At 45.9% G+C, this 13,805-nt stretch overlaps 1 protein-coding gene across 1 annotated transcript in view; it reads right to left on the reverse strand.

Moving 5' to 3' along the window:
- The window catches only part of LOC119963845 (dedicator of cytokinesis protein 2-like), a 1,353,280-nt gene that overhangs the window by 83,167 nt on the left and 1,256,308 nt on the right, over positions 1–13,805 (reverse strand). The window contains 1 exon segment of the mRNA XM_038793193.1: positions 11,173–11,277. Coding sequence (XP_038649121.1) covers positions 11,173–11,277 — 105 coding nt within the window.

Consider the following 13,805-nt stretch of genomic DNA (forward strand, 5'->3'; position numbering starts at 1 on the left):
GAACTCATTGGAATTTAGAAGGGATCCAATTGAAACATATAAACATGACTGGACAGACTGGATGCAGGGATGCTGTTTCCTCTGGCTAGAGGGTCGAGAACAAGGGAATCACAGTCTCAGGATGCGAGGTAGGCCATTTAAGACTGAGATGAGGAGACATTTCTTCACTTAGAGTTTTCTGAACCTATGAATTCTCTACCACAGAAAGCTGTGGAGGCCAAGTCAGTGAAGACATTTAAGAAGGACATACATAGATTTCTAGACTCCAATGATGTCAAAGGGCTCTGGGGAGAGAGCTAGAATATGGCATTGAGATAGAAGATCAGCCATGACCATGTTGAAGGCAGAGCACGGTTGAAGGGCCGAATGGCCTACTCCTGCTCCTATATTTTTTAAACTGATGATCCTGTCATTGTCACATTGCAGTTTGAGGGACTTAGTTGAATTTCCAATATTAGAACAGTGACAAAACTTCAATAATACTTCATTGGCTGTAAAGCAGGTTCTATTGTCATGGAAGGCAAAGGCTTTATTTGTTTTAAATTAATATTCCACCACCGTGTTCACAGTGGTACATCAGGCCATGCAGATTAATGATGCAGTATCAACCTGGCTATTTATGCATACAAAATGCTTTTAACACAGAAAACATTCTAAAGTGGTTTCCAAGAGAGAGAGAGAAACATTTAAAAAATAATTGGGATAAGACTTAAGGGAAATAATTGAAGGTGAGGTGAAAGCCAAAGGTTCTGATGATGTTTTCCGATGTGGGATGGGATTAATTAAGGTGGAGAAGCTCAGTAAGAGGATTCAACAGTGGGCGACCAGGCTGACCAGAGATGATGGGCTGGATTCTCCAGCCACATGGTTGTCATAAGGATGTGTGCTCAGTCCTCTACTGCACTCCCGATACACACACGCCTGTGTGGCAAGATTTAATTCCAATTCAATCTATAAGTTTGCGGAAGATACGACTGTGGTGGGTCGTATCACAAACAACGCGAATCAGACTACAGAAGGAAGATAAATCACTTGGTTGCATGGTGGACCGAAAACAACCTCTCTAAATGTCGGAAAGTTCAAGGAACTGATCATCGACTTCAGGAAGCGCAGCACGGCACACACTCCCGTCTGCATCAATGGCTTCAAAGTGGAGATGGTCGATAGCTTTAAGCCCCTGGGGGTCACCATCACCAACAGTCTGTCCTGGTCCACTCACGTTGATGCAACAGTCAAGAAAGCCCAACAACGTCTCTACTTCCTACGGAAGCTAAAGAAATTTGGCATGCCTGCATCGACTCTCACAAACTTCTACAGATGTGCCATAGAGAGCATCCTATCCGGCTGCATCACAGCCTGGTATGGCAACTGCTCGGTCCCAGATCGCAAGAAACTGCAGAGTGTGGTGAACTCAGTCCAACGCATCACACAAGCTTGCCACCCTCACATTGATTCTGTCTACACCTCCCGCTGCCTCAGGAAGGCAGACAGCATTATCAGAGACCCTCCCACCCAGGCATTGCCTTCTTCCAGACCCTTCCATCAGGCAGAAGGTACAGAAGTCTGAAGACCCACACATGGAACAGTTTCTTCCCCACAGCTACAAGACTCCTCAACGGCTCCCCCTCGGACTGATCTGTTCCCTGTAAGAACACTATTCACAACGCCCTATGCTGCACTTGCTCATGTATTTGCTTTGTTTGACCCCTTGTTCCGCACTGCAACCAACCACTGTTGTCGATGTACTTTGTGCTTTGAAAGGTAAAGCGCAAAAATAAATTGCATTTCACTCTGAAAATTCTTGAGTATGAATCCAGACAAATCAAACATAAAGGGTGCAATTTAGCAGCCTCTCTGCACCTGACGTGGTGTCAGGATGCGGTCGTTGAATCTCGCGAGAAGCATTAGGTGAGATGTGCAATGCTCGAAACGCATCATGAGATTTAACAAAATCTCGCATGACATTGCAATCTGGATCTCGCCCTCACCAGCCAGGGTGGGGTGGGCGGGGGTGGGGGGGGAGTGGGTCTCCCAGACCTTTAGTGACCTGGGTGGCACCCTGGTGCTCCCTGGCACCTGGGCACCTTGGCACTGCCAGCATGACACGCTGGGGTTGCAATCTGAGCATCCAGGTAGTGCCATGTGGCACTGCCAAGTAGGAAGGGGGCACTGCCAGGGTAGGGTGCAAGGTTGGCGCTGGCGGGGAGCGGGCCTGGGAGGCATAACCGGGTACAGGGTGGTTGAGGAGTTGCTCACAGGGCTCCCCTGATTTTGGGGAGGGAATGGAAGGGAGGGGAGGGCTAAGAAATGGTGCGGTGCCCCGATCTGTGACTCGGAGCCTTTCTTGCCGGGTTCACCAGCAGGAAATAGCTCAAATGCAGACTCGCCAGAGGGGAACTCTGCAAAACCAATAAAAACAGCGAAAGTGCCGTTGAATGGTGGGGTCTTTAGAAACAGCCCGCTAAACGCACCCACAACTGGACATAGATTATTTTCCATCGAATTGTGTCCCAAGACTCTTCTTCTGCCAACTGAAAGTAACTTAGCGGAATGAGTCACAGGCAATCTCTTTTTTTTCTTAGACATTTAGAGTACCCAATTCTCATTTTTCCAATTGAGGAGCAATTTAGTGTGGCCAATTCACCTACTCTGCACATATTTGGGTTGTGGGAATGAGACCCAAGCAGACACGGGGGGAATGTGTATAATCCACACGGACATGACCCAGGACCAGGATCGGACCTGGGACCTCGGTGCCGTAGGCAGCAGTGCTAACCACTGTGCTATCGTCCTGCCTTACAATCTCAATCTATTTCTCGAACATCTGCTTCCACAGCAGACAACTGTTTGTAACCGGACACTCATCAGGATGGTTGGGAAGGACTTTATGGGGTATAGGAATATAATGGGGGCACGTGGGGAGAGGAGGACACCGTTCAGTCATGAAGCTTGTCTGCTCCATCAATAAATTAGAATATGGCTGATTTACTTGCCTTATTGTTGCTGTGAGCAAGAATCTATCAATCTCAGTTTTTAAATGTTCTATTGTTTCCCCCATCCACAACTTTCACTGATGGGGAGAGAGTGGGCAGCACAGTGGTTAGCATTGTTGCCCCACAGTTCCAGGTACCTGGGTTCAATTTTGATCTTGGGTGACCGTGTGGAGTTTGCACATTCTCCCCGTGTCTGCGTGGGTTTCTTTCAGGTGCTCTGGTTTCCTCCCACAGTCCAAAGAGTTGCAGGTTTGGTGGATTGGTCATGATAAATTGCAACTTAGGGTGGGGTCACAGGAATAGGGCGGGTGATTGGGCCTAGATAGGTTGATCCTTCGAAGGGTCGGTGCAGACTCGAGGCGCCGAATGTATGGATTTTATGATTCTTCTAGAGAGAGTTCCAAATTTCCAATACTCTCTCTGTGGAGACCTGCTACCTGACAATACCTCTGAATGACTGCCCTTGACATCAAGGCAGCATGTGACCAAGTATGGAATCAAGGAGCTAAACTGGAGTCAATGAGAATCAGGGGGAAAAGTCCCCACTGGTTGGAAACATACTTGGCACAAAGGAAGATGATTGTGATGCTTCAGGCATCATTTCAGGAGTTCCTCAGGGTAGTTTCATAGAACATAGAACATAGAACAGTACAGCACAGAACAGGCCCTTCGGCCCTCAATGTTGTGCCGAGCCATGATCACCCTACTCAAACCCACGTATCCAGCCTATACCCGTAACCGAACAAACCCCCCTTAACCTTACTTTTATTAGGACACTACGGGCAATTTAGCATGGCCAATCCACCTAACCCGCACATCTTTGGACTGTGGGAGGAAACCGGAGCACCCGGAGGAAACCCACGCACACAGGGGGAGGACGTGCAGACTCCACACAGACAGTGACCCAGCCGGGAATCGAACCTGGGACCCTGGAGCTGTGAAGAATTTATGCTAACCACCATGCTACCCTGCTGCCCAAAGCCCAGCTATCTTCAGCTGCTTGACCTCCCTTCCATCATAAGATCAGAAGTGGGGATGTTTGTGGATGACTGCACAATGTTCAGCACTGTTCATGACTCCTCAGAATATGAAGCAGTCCATGTCCAAATGCAACAAGACCTGGACAATATCCAGGCTTGGGCTGGCAAGTGGCAAATTACATTTGTGCCAGACAACTGGCAGGCACTGACCATCTCCGACAAGAGAGGATCGAACCATCACCCCTTGTCATTCAATGGCATTACCATCGCTAAATCCCCCACAATCGACATCCTGGTGGTTACCATTGATCAGAAACTGAACTGGATTAGCCACATTAATACTGTCACTACCAGGGCAGGTCAGAGACTAGGAATCCTACAGTGAGTAACTCACCTCCTGACCTCCCAAAGCCTGTCCACCACCTATAAGACACATGTCAGGAGTGTAATGGAATACTTTCCACTTGCCTGGATGAGTGCAGCTACAGCAACACTCAAGAAGCTCAACACCATCCAGGACAAAGCAGCACGCTTGATTCCTCCTCCTTCCACAAACATTCAAACCTTCCACCACCGACGAACAGTGGCAGCCATGTGCACCATCTACAAGATGCACTGCAGTAACTCACCAAGGTTCCTTAGACAGCACCTCCCAAACCCACTACCACTACCATCTACAAGGACAAGAGCAGGAGATATCTGGGAACCCCACCACCTGGAGATTCTCCTCCAAGTCACTCACTAACCTGACTTGGAAATATATCGCCGTTCCTTCACTGTTGCTGGGGAAATATCCTGGAACACTCTCCCGACAGCAGAGTGGGTGTACCTACACCTCAAGGACTTCAGCAGTTCAAGAAGACAATTCATCACCGCCCTCTGAAGGGAAACTAGGGATAGGCAATAAATGCTGGCCTAACCAGTGACCTCCCACATCCCATAAATGAATAAAAATAAAAATTGGCAGGTCATAACATATTTTCTGGCTTATACCCATCAGGATATTTATTTTCACTCTATTTACTTTATTAAATTCTTCAATTGTCTTAAATACTTGGTGCAGTATCGGAACCTGTTCTGGAATGATGCCTGGACAAGAGGATTTTTACTCTGCATGTGGTCCATTCAATACTTGACCTGAGAGTGATTGTGCTGACATTGGATGCAGAAGGCAAATAAGCTCCTCAGGACTGACAGTCTCATCTTTAGAAGTAAAAAACGGAAATAAAAAACTGTAACACATACATGCAATATCCAGCGATAAAGGAGACGAGAGAAAAACATAAACTATCCCTGAGTCAGGGTACTGTCAATCTTTATTTCAAAATGGAATACTCAAAAACAGAAGAGAAGAAAGCATACAGGGCGAAAATCCCATTCAATGAACCAGTCCATTCTTTACGTAGGCTGGAGCTGATGCATTGGAGGGTAGGTTTGCTGTGCTTTATCATAGAATTTACAGTGCAGAAGGAGGCCATTCAGCCCATCAAGTCTGCACCGGCTCTTGGAAAGAGCACCCTACCCGAGGTCAACACCTCCACCCTATCCCCATAACCCAGCAACCCCAACCAACACTAAGGGCAATTTTGGACACTAAGGGCAATTTATCATGGCTAATCCAGCTAACCTGCACATCTTTGGACTGTGGGAGGAAACCGGAGCACCCGGAGGAAACCTACGCACACACGGGGAGCATGTCCACACAGACAGTGACCCAAGCCGGAATCGAACCTGGGACCCTGGAGCTGTGAAACAATTGTGCTGTCCACAATGCTACCGTGCTGCCCCCACAATGCTACCGTGCTGCCCAGACACTGCAACAGGAGCACATCTAATGATTATTTCTACTGCATGGGCGTACAAAGCCTCTGCTCCCCAATTCAATCTCCCTCCTCTGTCCACGTACGATGAGAGGAGCAGGATTCATTGAGTAACTTCACCAAAGGTTCAACACCAGCCGAAATCTGCCCTACCCTTTACTGGAGAAACTGGTCACGTATCGGCAATGACACTGGACTAGTCTAGAGGCAAAGGCAAATACCTTGGGGAAACATGGCAGTTGGTAGAATTTGAACTCAAATTTTAAAAAATTTGCAATTGAAAGCCAGTCCCTGTTTTTTACGGTAATTTTCCTCGCGTGCCACCCACATAGTTGCCAAAGGAAATACTCTTCCCACTCACTAACCAAAGAAAGATTCTCCAATAACTCTCGGGTAATTAGCAATACCCATCATGTTCAGTCAGCCTTTTATTACGCAACTCTGACCTTCTGCCCTCCGCAGGCAACGTGATCCTGCACCTCCATTTCAGCAGCACAGAGGGAGCAACATATTCCAAGGCAAACAATGTGCTTGGACATCCACCAGCTGCTTGGGTCAAGTTGCCCCTTGAAGTCGACGTTTGCTCTGTCAATTCATTCTATCGTCCAGCTTGTTATTCACATGATTAGTTGCATGTTTCTAAATGAGATTCCTAATGAATGAGTGTGTGCAATGCCTGTCTGTGTATATAAAGCACCTTCACTTCGGAAAATTAATGCACAAAAATAATCATTAGGTTGATGAGGCATTGCCTCATGTAATTAAGCTGATAGCCCTCTGATTTGTGATTTCATAGAATTGGAGCTATAATTATAGGTATAATGGAAGAAAGCCATGCAGCCCATTAGACAGTGCTGCCTCTTTTGAAAAACAATGCAGCTAGTTCCAATACCCAAATTCTTCTCCATATCCCAATAATATTTCTTCAAGTACTTATTCAATTTATTTTCCAAAGTTACCACTGAGTCGCTATCCGCCATCCTATCAAACAATGCATCCCAAATCCTAACCACACTCTATGTGAAAGGGCTTTCTCTGATGTCACCTCTGGCTCTTTTGCCAACCACCTTAACCTCTTTGGTTATCAACCCTTCAGGCGTTGGGTGCAGACTCAATGGCTTGAATGGCCATGTTCTGCACTGTAGAAATTCTATGTTTTAGTGACAGTGGAGGCAGTGACGGAGTATTATTGAGAACTGGACACACCTGGTTTGGGCAGCACAAGTGGTTAACACTGTGGCTTCACAGTGCCAGGGTCCCAGGTTCGATTCCCCACTGGGTTACTCTCTGTGCAGAGTCTGCACGAAATTGCCCCTTAATTGGAAAAACGTTCTCCCCGTGTCTGTGTGGGTTTCCTCCGGGTGCTCTGGATTCCTCCCACAGTCCAAAGATGTGCAGGTCAGGTGGATTGGCCATGATAAAGTGCCCTTAGTGACCAAAAAGGTTAGGAGGGGTTATTGGGTTAGGGGATAGGGTGGAAGTCTGGGCTTAAGTGGGTCGGTGCAGACTCGATGGGCCGAATTGCCTCCTTCTGCATTCTATGTTCTATGTTTGGACAATGCTCTGGGGATCAGGAACCAAATATCATTCATGGCAGATGTTGAAATTTAAATTCATTAAAAATCTGGAACTTAAGAGTTTAATAATGGAAAAAGTCATCTGGTTCACTAATGTCCTGAGGGAAATAAATCTTTCATCCTTACCTGGTCTGGCCTACAAGTGAATCCAGGTCTACAGCAAGGTGGTTGACTCTTTTTAAAAATAAATTTAGATTACCCAATTATTTTTTCCAATTACGGGGCAATTTAGCGCAGCCAATATACCTACTTGGCACATTTTTGGGTTGTGGGGGCGAAACTCACGCAGACACGGGGAGAATGTGCAAACTCCACACGGACAGTGACCCAGAGCCGGGATCGAACCAGCGACCTCAGCGCCGTGAGGCAGCTGTGCTAACCACTAGGCCATCGTGCTGCCCAGGTGATTGACTCTTAACTGCCCCCTGAAATGGCCCAGCAAGCTACTCAATTTAGGGCCATTAGAAATGGACAATAAATGCTGGCCCAACCAGCAGCACCCACATCCCAAGAACAGATTTTAAAAATGCACTGCCTAAATCCTTCATGATATTAATTGCCTCTGCCAAGTCTCCTCTTGGTCTTGTCTGCCCACCCCACAACAATGCCTCAACTTACCGATTAAGGGGTCTCAATAGCCTTGATCTGCTTTAAAATCCAGTGATTTAGCCCAGTGTGCTAAATCAGCCCCTATCAGGAACTTGTCCATGAAGATGCATCATGCTCTGAATCCCAATGTCTTAATTAAGAGGCAGTGCGGCCGCAGAGAAGGAAGGAAAAGGAAGTAACTCCTGCTCTCCGGATCCCACTGCATCTTGAGACCTCCTGCCCCATGTGACCAAAGACCTGTGGACCAAGAATCAATCTGTTCAGTCACATGAAGGTCCATGGCAGAAACCCACGACCCTGGGTAGATGTCATCCTCAAATTGACTGGACAGCTGATGAAATCAATGAATGTTCAAATCCTCCATTGCCACCTCTCCCTGTGTCTAATAGACATAGAACTAGAGAAATGTTACGGTGCAGAAAAAGGCCATTCATCCCATCGTGTCTGTGCTGGCCAAGAAAAGAGAAAAAAGAAACTAGCAACTTATTTTAATCCCACTTTCCAGCACCTGGTCCGTATCGTTGCAGGTTACAGATTCAGGCTAACCTTTTAAATGGGTTGATCATTTCAGCCTCAACCACCAACTTAGACGGTAAATTCCAGACACCTACCACCTCTGGATGAAAAGGTTTTTCCTCATTTCCATTCTAATCTCCATCCTCTGGTAATTGACCCCCCCCCCCCCCCCCCCCCCCACACACACACACACACACACACACACACACACACAGCTAGGAGAGACCCTGACTAGTTCCCTCACAGTTTTGTACCTCAATTAGGTCACCGCTCAGCCTCCTTTCTACTGAGGAAAACAACCCTATCCTATCCAATCTCTCCTCAAAGCTGCAACCTTCAAGCCCAGGGCAACGTTCTTTGTAAATCTCCTATGCATTCTCTCCAATGCAATTATGTGCTTCCTGTAATGTGGGTGACCGGAACTATAGACAAAACCCCAGCTGTGGCCTAACCAGTGTTTATACGGCAAAACACCCCTGTTTCTGTATCCAATACAACGTCCAATTAAGGAAAACATTCCAGAGGCTTTCTTGACCATATGTTCCATATATGTTCTACAGGTTTGCACAATCTTGCTCAAACCATGCGTCTCCCAACATTGCCAATTTTCACGAAGATTAAGATATCTCCAGTGAAGGTTTTGCTCAAATCCATCTGACATTATTTTCCCTCAATTTTTTTTTCCATAAATTTAGAATTTCCAATTCATTTTTTCTAATTAAAGGGCAATTTAGTGTGTTCAATCCACCTACCTTGCACATCTTTTGTGATGTGGGGGCAAAAAACAGCTGAAATAAAACGGCTGCAACGTTCGACAATCTACGCCTCAAGGATAAGCAGAGTTAACCGTATATTTTCATATTTTTATTTGGAGTCTAATTTTCCATCTTCTGATAACAATGTGCGTCTAACATTGCATCATTTATTATTTTTTCTTTGGTTTAGTGGCCAAAGTATTTGCTTCTTCTTTCACTCAAGAAAATCGCGTTGACTGACTCCTTATTGCTCACTGCATGGATAGTAAGACATACATTTGGATTTTTAAAATGCATCCATGGGCAAAATTAATTTCAAAGCCTTTGTTATGACCAACTGAGAAGGCTGAATGGAGGGGAGCCAATTCTCTCCCCCTCATCTAGCTGTAACACAACACAGAAATAGGCCATTTGGCCCATCATGTCGATGCCAGTTCTCTGAATGAGCAATGCACTTTATGCCATTCCTCACTTAGAAGGCTATAGCATACAAGGCTACGCATTAAAGTTGGAAAAATGGGATTAGAACAGATGGGAGCTTGATGGCCAGTACGGACATGATGGACCAAAGGGCCTCTTGCTGTGCTATAAAACTCTCTGACTATCTTTCCTCCTTAACCCTGTAGGCTTTTCCTTTTCACGTAATAATCCAATTCTCTGTCAAATGCCTCATTGAACCTGCCTCCACTCTCAGGAAGTGAGTTCCAGATCCCAACCACTCGCTGCGTGAAAAAATGTCTTCTTAAGTCTCCATTTTTGACGACTACATTAACATTCTGTCCTCCGGTTCTTCCACCAATAGGGGCAGTTTCTTCCTATCCACTCTGTCCAGACCCCTCATAATTTTGAATACCTGTATCAAATCACCTCTCATTCTTCTCTTCCCCAAAGAACACAGTCCCGACTTTACCACTCTAACTTTTTAATGAAATTCCACATCCCTGGAATCATTTTTATGAATCTTGACTTTCCAACTTTTATACTCAACGCCCCGACTAAAGAAAGCAAGCATGCTGAATGCCTTCGTGATTGCCTTATCCACCTGCATTGCCACGTCAAGCGATCTGTGGACCTGTATGCCCAGATCCCTCTGCCTGTCAATACTCCGAAGGGTTCTGCCATTTACTGAATAATTTCCACTTGTATTAGACCTTCCAGAAAGCATTACCTCATACTTATCTGGATTAAACTCTACAAGCCATTTCTCTGCCCAAGTCTCCAACCGATCTATATCCTGCTGTGTCCTCTGACAGTCCTCATTGCCCTCGCAATTTCACCAACTGTTGTGTCGTCCGCAAACTTAGCCATCAGACCAACTACGTTTTCCTCCAAATTATTTATATGCACTAAAAACAGCAAAGGTCCCAGCACTGGTCCCTGTAGAACACACTAAACCACAGCCCTCCATTCAGAGGATTCCGCACCTTTGGGGCGGCCCAACACCAGAGTGGTTCATGCCATTCCTCGGCGCCAGAGCCTGTTTGTGGAGAATCCCGCCCCATAAATCTACCTATCACAGCCTAAAACATATTCAGTAATGGGACTTTCTGGGGCTTTCTACCCTTCTAGGGTAGAGAATTTAAAAGACTCACAACCCCCCGAATGATAAAGTTGTCTCATGTCTGTCCTAAATGATCAGCCCCTTATCCTGACACTGCGTCCCCTTGTTCCTGACAGCCAGGGGGAACATCCTCTCAGTATCTACCCTTTAAAGCCCCTTAAGAATCTTGTATGTTTGAATGACATCACCTCTTACTCTTCCAAGTTCCCGACAGGATCAAGCCAGTTTCCTCAGCCATTGACATTGCCTCTATGCTAGTTTCCACAGACAAAAGCTTTGGTCTACCCATGAGTTATAACGCATCCTTCACTCTTGAGGAAAATAGAGCACATTCTTTTGCAAAATAGAATGATATACTTACCCGGATGAAGGTGGGGAAACTTTGGCCATAGTAGCCAATTGCAAAGTAGTCAGGTTTCGGCCTCAGAACATTCATGATTTTTTCATAGAACTTGGCTTGGCGTTGCTGTGAAATGTACAAAAAAGTAAAGTTTATGTGTGCGCAAAATAAACACTTGACTCTTCCTTGCAAAGATTCTCTATGTCCCACAAGCAACTTTCCATCTTTATAATGTTGGCAATATTCTCCTCCCAGCACCCACCCACTCAGCATGGGGTGGGTCTGTGGCTGCTGGATTGAACTACATCAGTTTCAAACTTAATGCGGAATTCCATCATATTATAGTCATTCTTGCCTCAAGGCCTCTTTACTGTGAGATTTATTAATTAGCCCTTTCTCACTGAACATTGCCAAATCTAGAATAGTCCATTCTTTAATTGGTTCCTCAACACACTGTTCTAGAAAACCATCTTGTATACATTCCTGGAATTTGTCCTCCACAGCATTACTGCTCATTAGGTTTACTCAATCCATTGGTTGATTGAATTTCCCCATGATTATTTTATTACCCTTGTTACGTGTACCTATAACTTCCTGATTTATATCGTGTCATACACTACCAACACTGTTCATACCGTGAAGTACTTCTGAAGGGGAATCACTGTTGTTATGTCGGGCACACAGCATAATATTTGTGCACAGTGAGATGCCACAACCAATAATGAGATAATCCTGAAGATATGCTTTTTGTGATGTTGATTGAAGGATTAATATGGGCTAAAAGACAGAGATAACTTGCCTGTTCATCTGAAATATTGCCACAAGATCTCCGAGATCTCTTTTGTGAAAGGAGAAAGGGCATCAATTTGACATCTCATTCGAGAGACCCCCTACAGTCCGGCACTCCCTCAGGACTGTACTGAAATGTCAGCTGAGATTTTGGTATTCAGACTTCTGCAGTGGAGTTGGAACCTGCAACATTCTGAGACAGAGACCAGGCTGCAGCCCAAAGAGTCGTGGCTGACAAGGCAGGACAAGAGCACTGATCAGTAAAGGGATCGGGCTGCTCCAGAGAGTTATCCATTGTGTCTTGCCGGAAGGTGAGCTTGGGAGAGCACTGAGTGTGGACAGGAAGACTCAAACAACAACAACACCATGGGTTTCCATTCATGGGGCACTGGCACCAGTACTGGGAAAAGTGGGAGCTGCACTGTTGGGATGGTCTTCATCTTAATCAGTGGCAAATTATTACTTTGAGTGCGTGCAGAAATCACCAAGCCAGGCAATAACTTCTGCAGTGGCTAAATGGAGCTCTCTGAGTCCAGCGCCAAATTTTGTCAGAGGGCAATCTTCAGTAATGTGAGTCATTGATTGGGGTGCACTGCAACCGCAGTCCCAGTCCTCTGCAAAGCCCCATTTGTGCTAATTTGCTGCACAAAGGCCTTGGCCAATGTGGAAACAGTTGAGGAGCGCCCAATGTTGGCGTGGCAGGTTGAAGCCGGGTGGGCAGGTTGTGGGATCTGTGGTGAGGAAGTGGTTTTTAATGGTATTGTGCTGGTTCCATTCCTGTTGCCATCGGGACTCTGCTATTATTCCTTGGCATGGTGGGCTTAGACATACAGCCCATAATGATGGGAGGCAAGCAACCGGTGGATTGGTAAGATCCTTGTATCGCGGCAGGCTTGGGTTGATGTAAACCTTCTCCAGAATCTTTCTGTTGCAATCTCCCTCCTTATTTGAAGGGGTAGGACATTGCTCAAGATGCGGAGCCAGGAGATTTGAGTTGATCAGAGGGCACTTGAGAAGATACACATTGTCATGTTAAGCCGGGTATCTACAAGACTGATGCGGGATAGGTTGTACCATACTGATTCACAGCACACTGCAGTTGAGTGGGCAATGTGAAGAGCTGAGGTCCTTAAGGTTTGAGTATCTACACCCCATGAAGAGTCAGAAGATTTGCAGAGGAGGTTATTTTGTGTTTGATCTTTGTTTCTATCTTGCTCAGATCTCCTTTGCATGTCAGTATTCAGCCAAGGTTAACACCAAGATAAATAGGATGTTGTTCATGATTCACTCTCTTGCCATTCAGGGAGATGTTGAGTTCCCTCTTGGCACTGGCATTGTGGAGGTGGAATACACTTGAGATTGTTTTGTTGCTGCTAGGCTGAAGGTGCCACATTTTATATTAGTCAGACAACTTTGCAACCATGTTAATTAGCAATGCATCTAGTTTAGAAAATGTTCGAGGCACCGCAGATATCATCAGAATTGATGAATTTCCGAGAAGCAGATTTTTGATATCGAGATTGGAAAGAGTTGAGGCTAGGACAGATTCCTGGGGAAGGTGGTTTGCCTCATCACCCATGTGTACCCGGAATCGTCTGTAACAGAATCGTAATTTGATGATCAGTGACCCAAGGGGAGGGAGGACTCGAGACTTTGACAAGGAGACCAGTGTGCCAGACCGTGCCATGTGTTGCAGTAAAAGACAGCGCCTGTTTTGAGGTGATTTTCAAAGTCATTTTCAATGCAGATAGTCGCATGTTCTACGCCATCACCGAAAGTCAGCTTGTTCAGCTTTCAAGATTTTCCCCACCTCTGGCTCTACCCACTGTGGGGTGAGACACCCTCAGACCTTGCCTCACTAGGAG

Source organism: Scyliorhinus canicula, chromosome 3, assembly GCF_902713615.1.
Source record: "Scyliorhinus canicula chromosome 3, sScyCan1.1, whole genome shotgun sequence".
Lineage (NCBI taxonomy): Eukaryota > Metazoa > Chordata > Chondrichthyes > Carcharhiniformes > Scyliorhinidae > Scyliorhinus > Scyliorhinus canicula.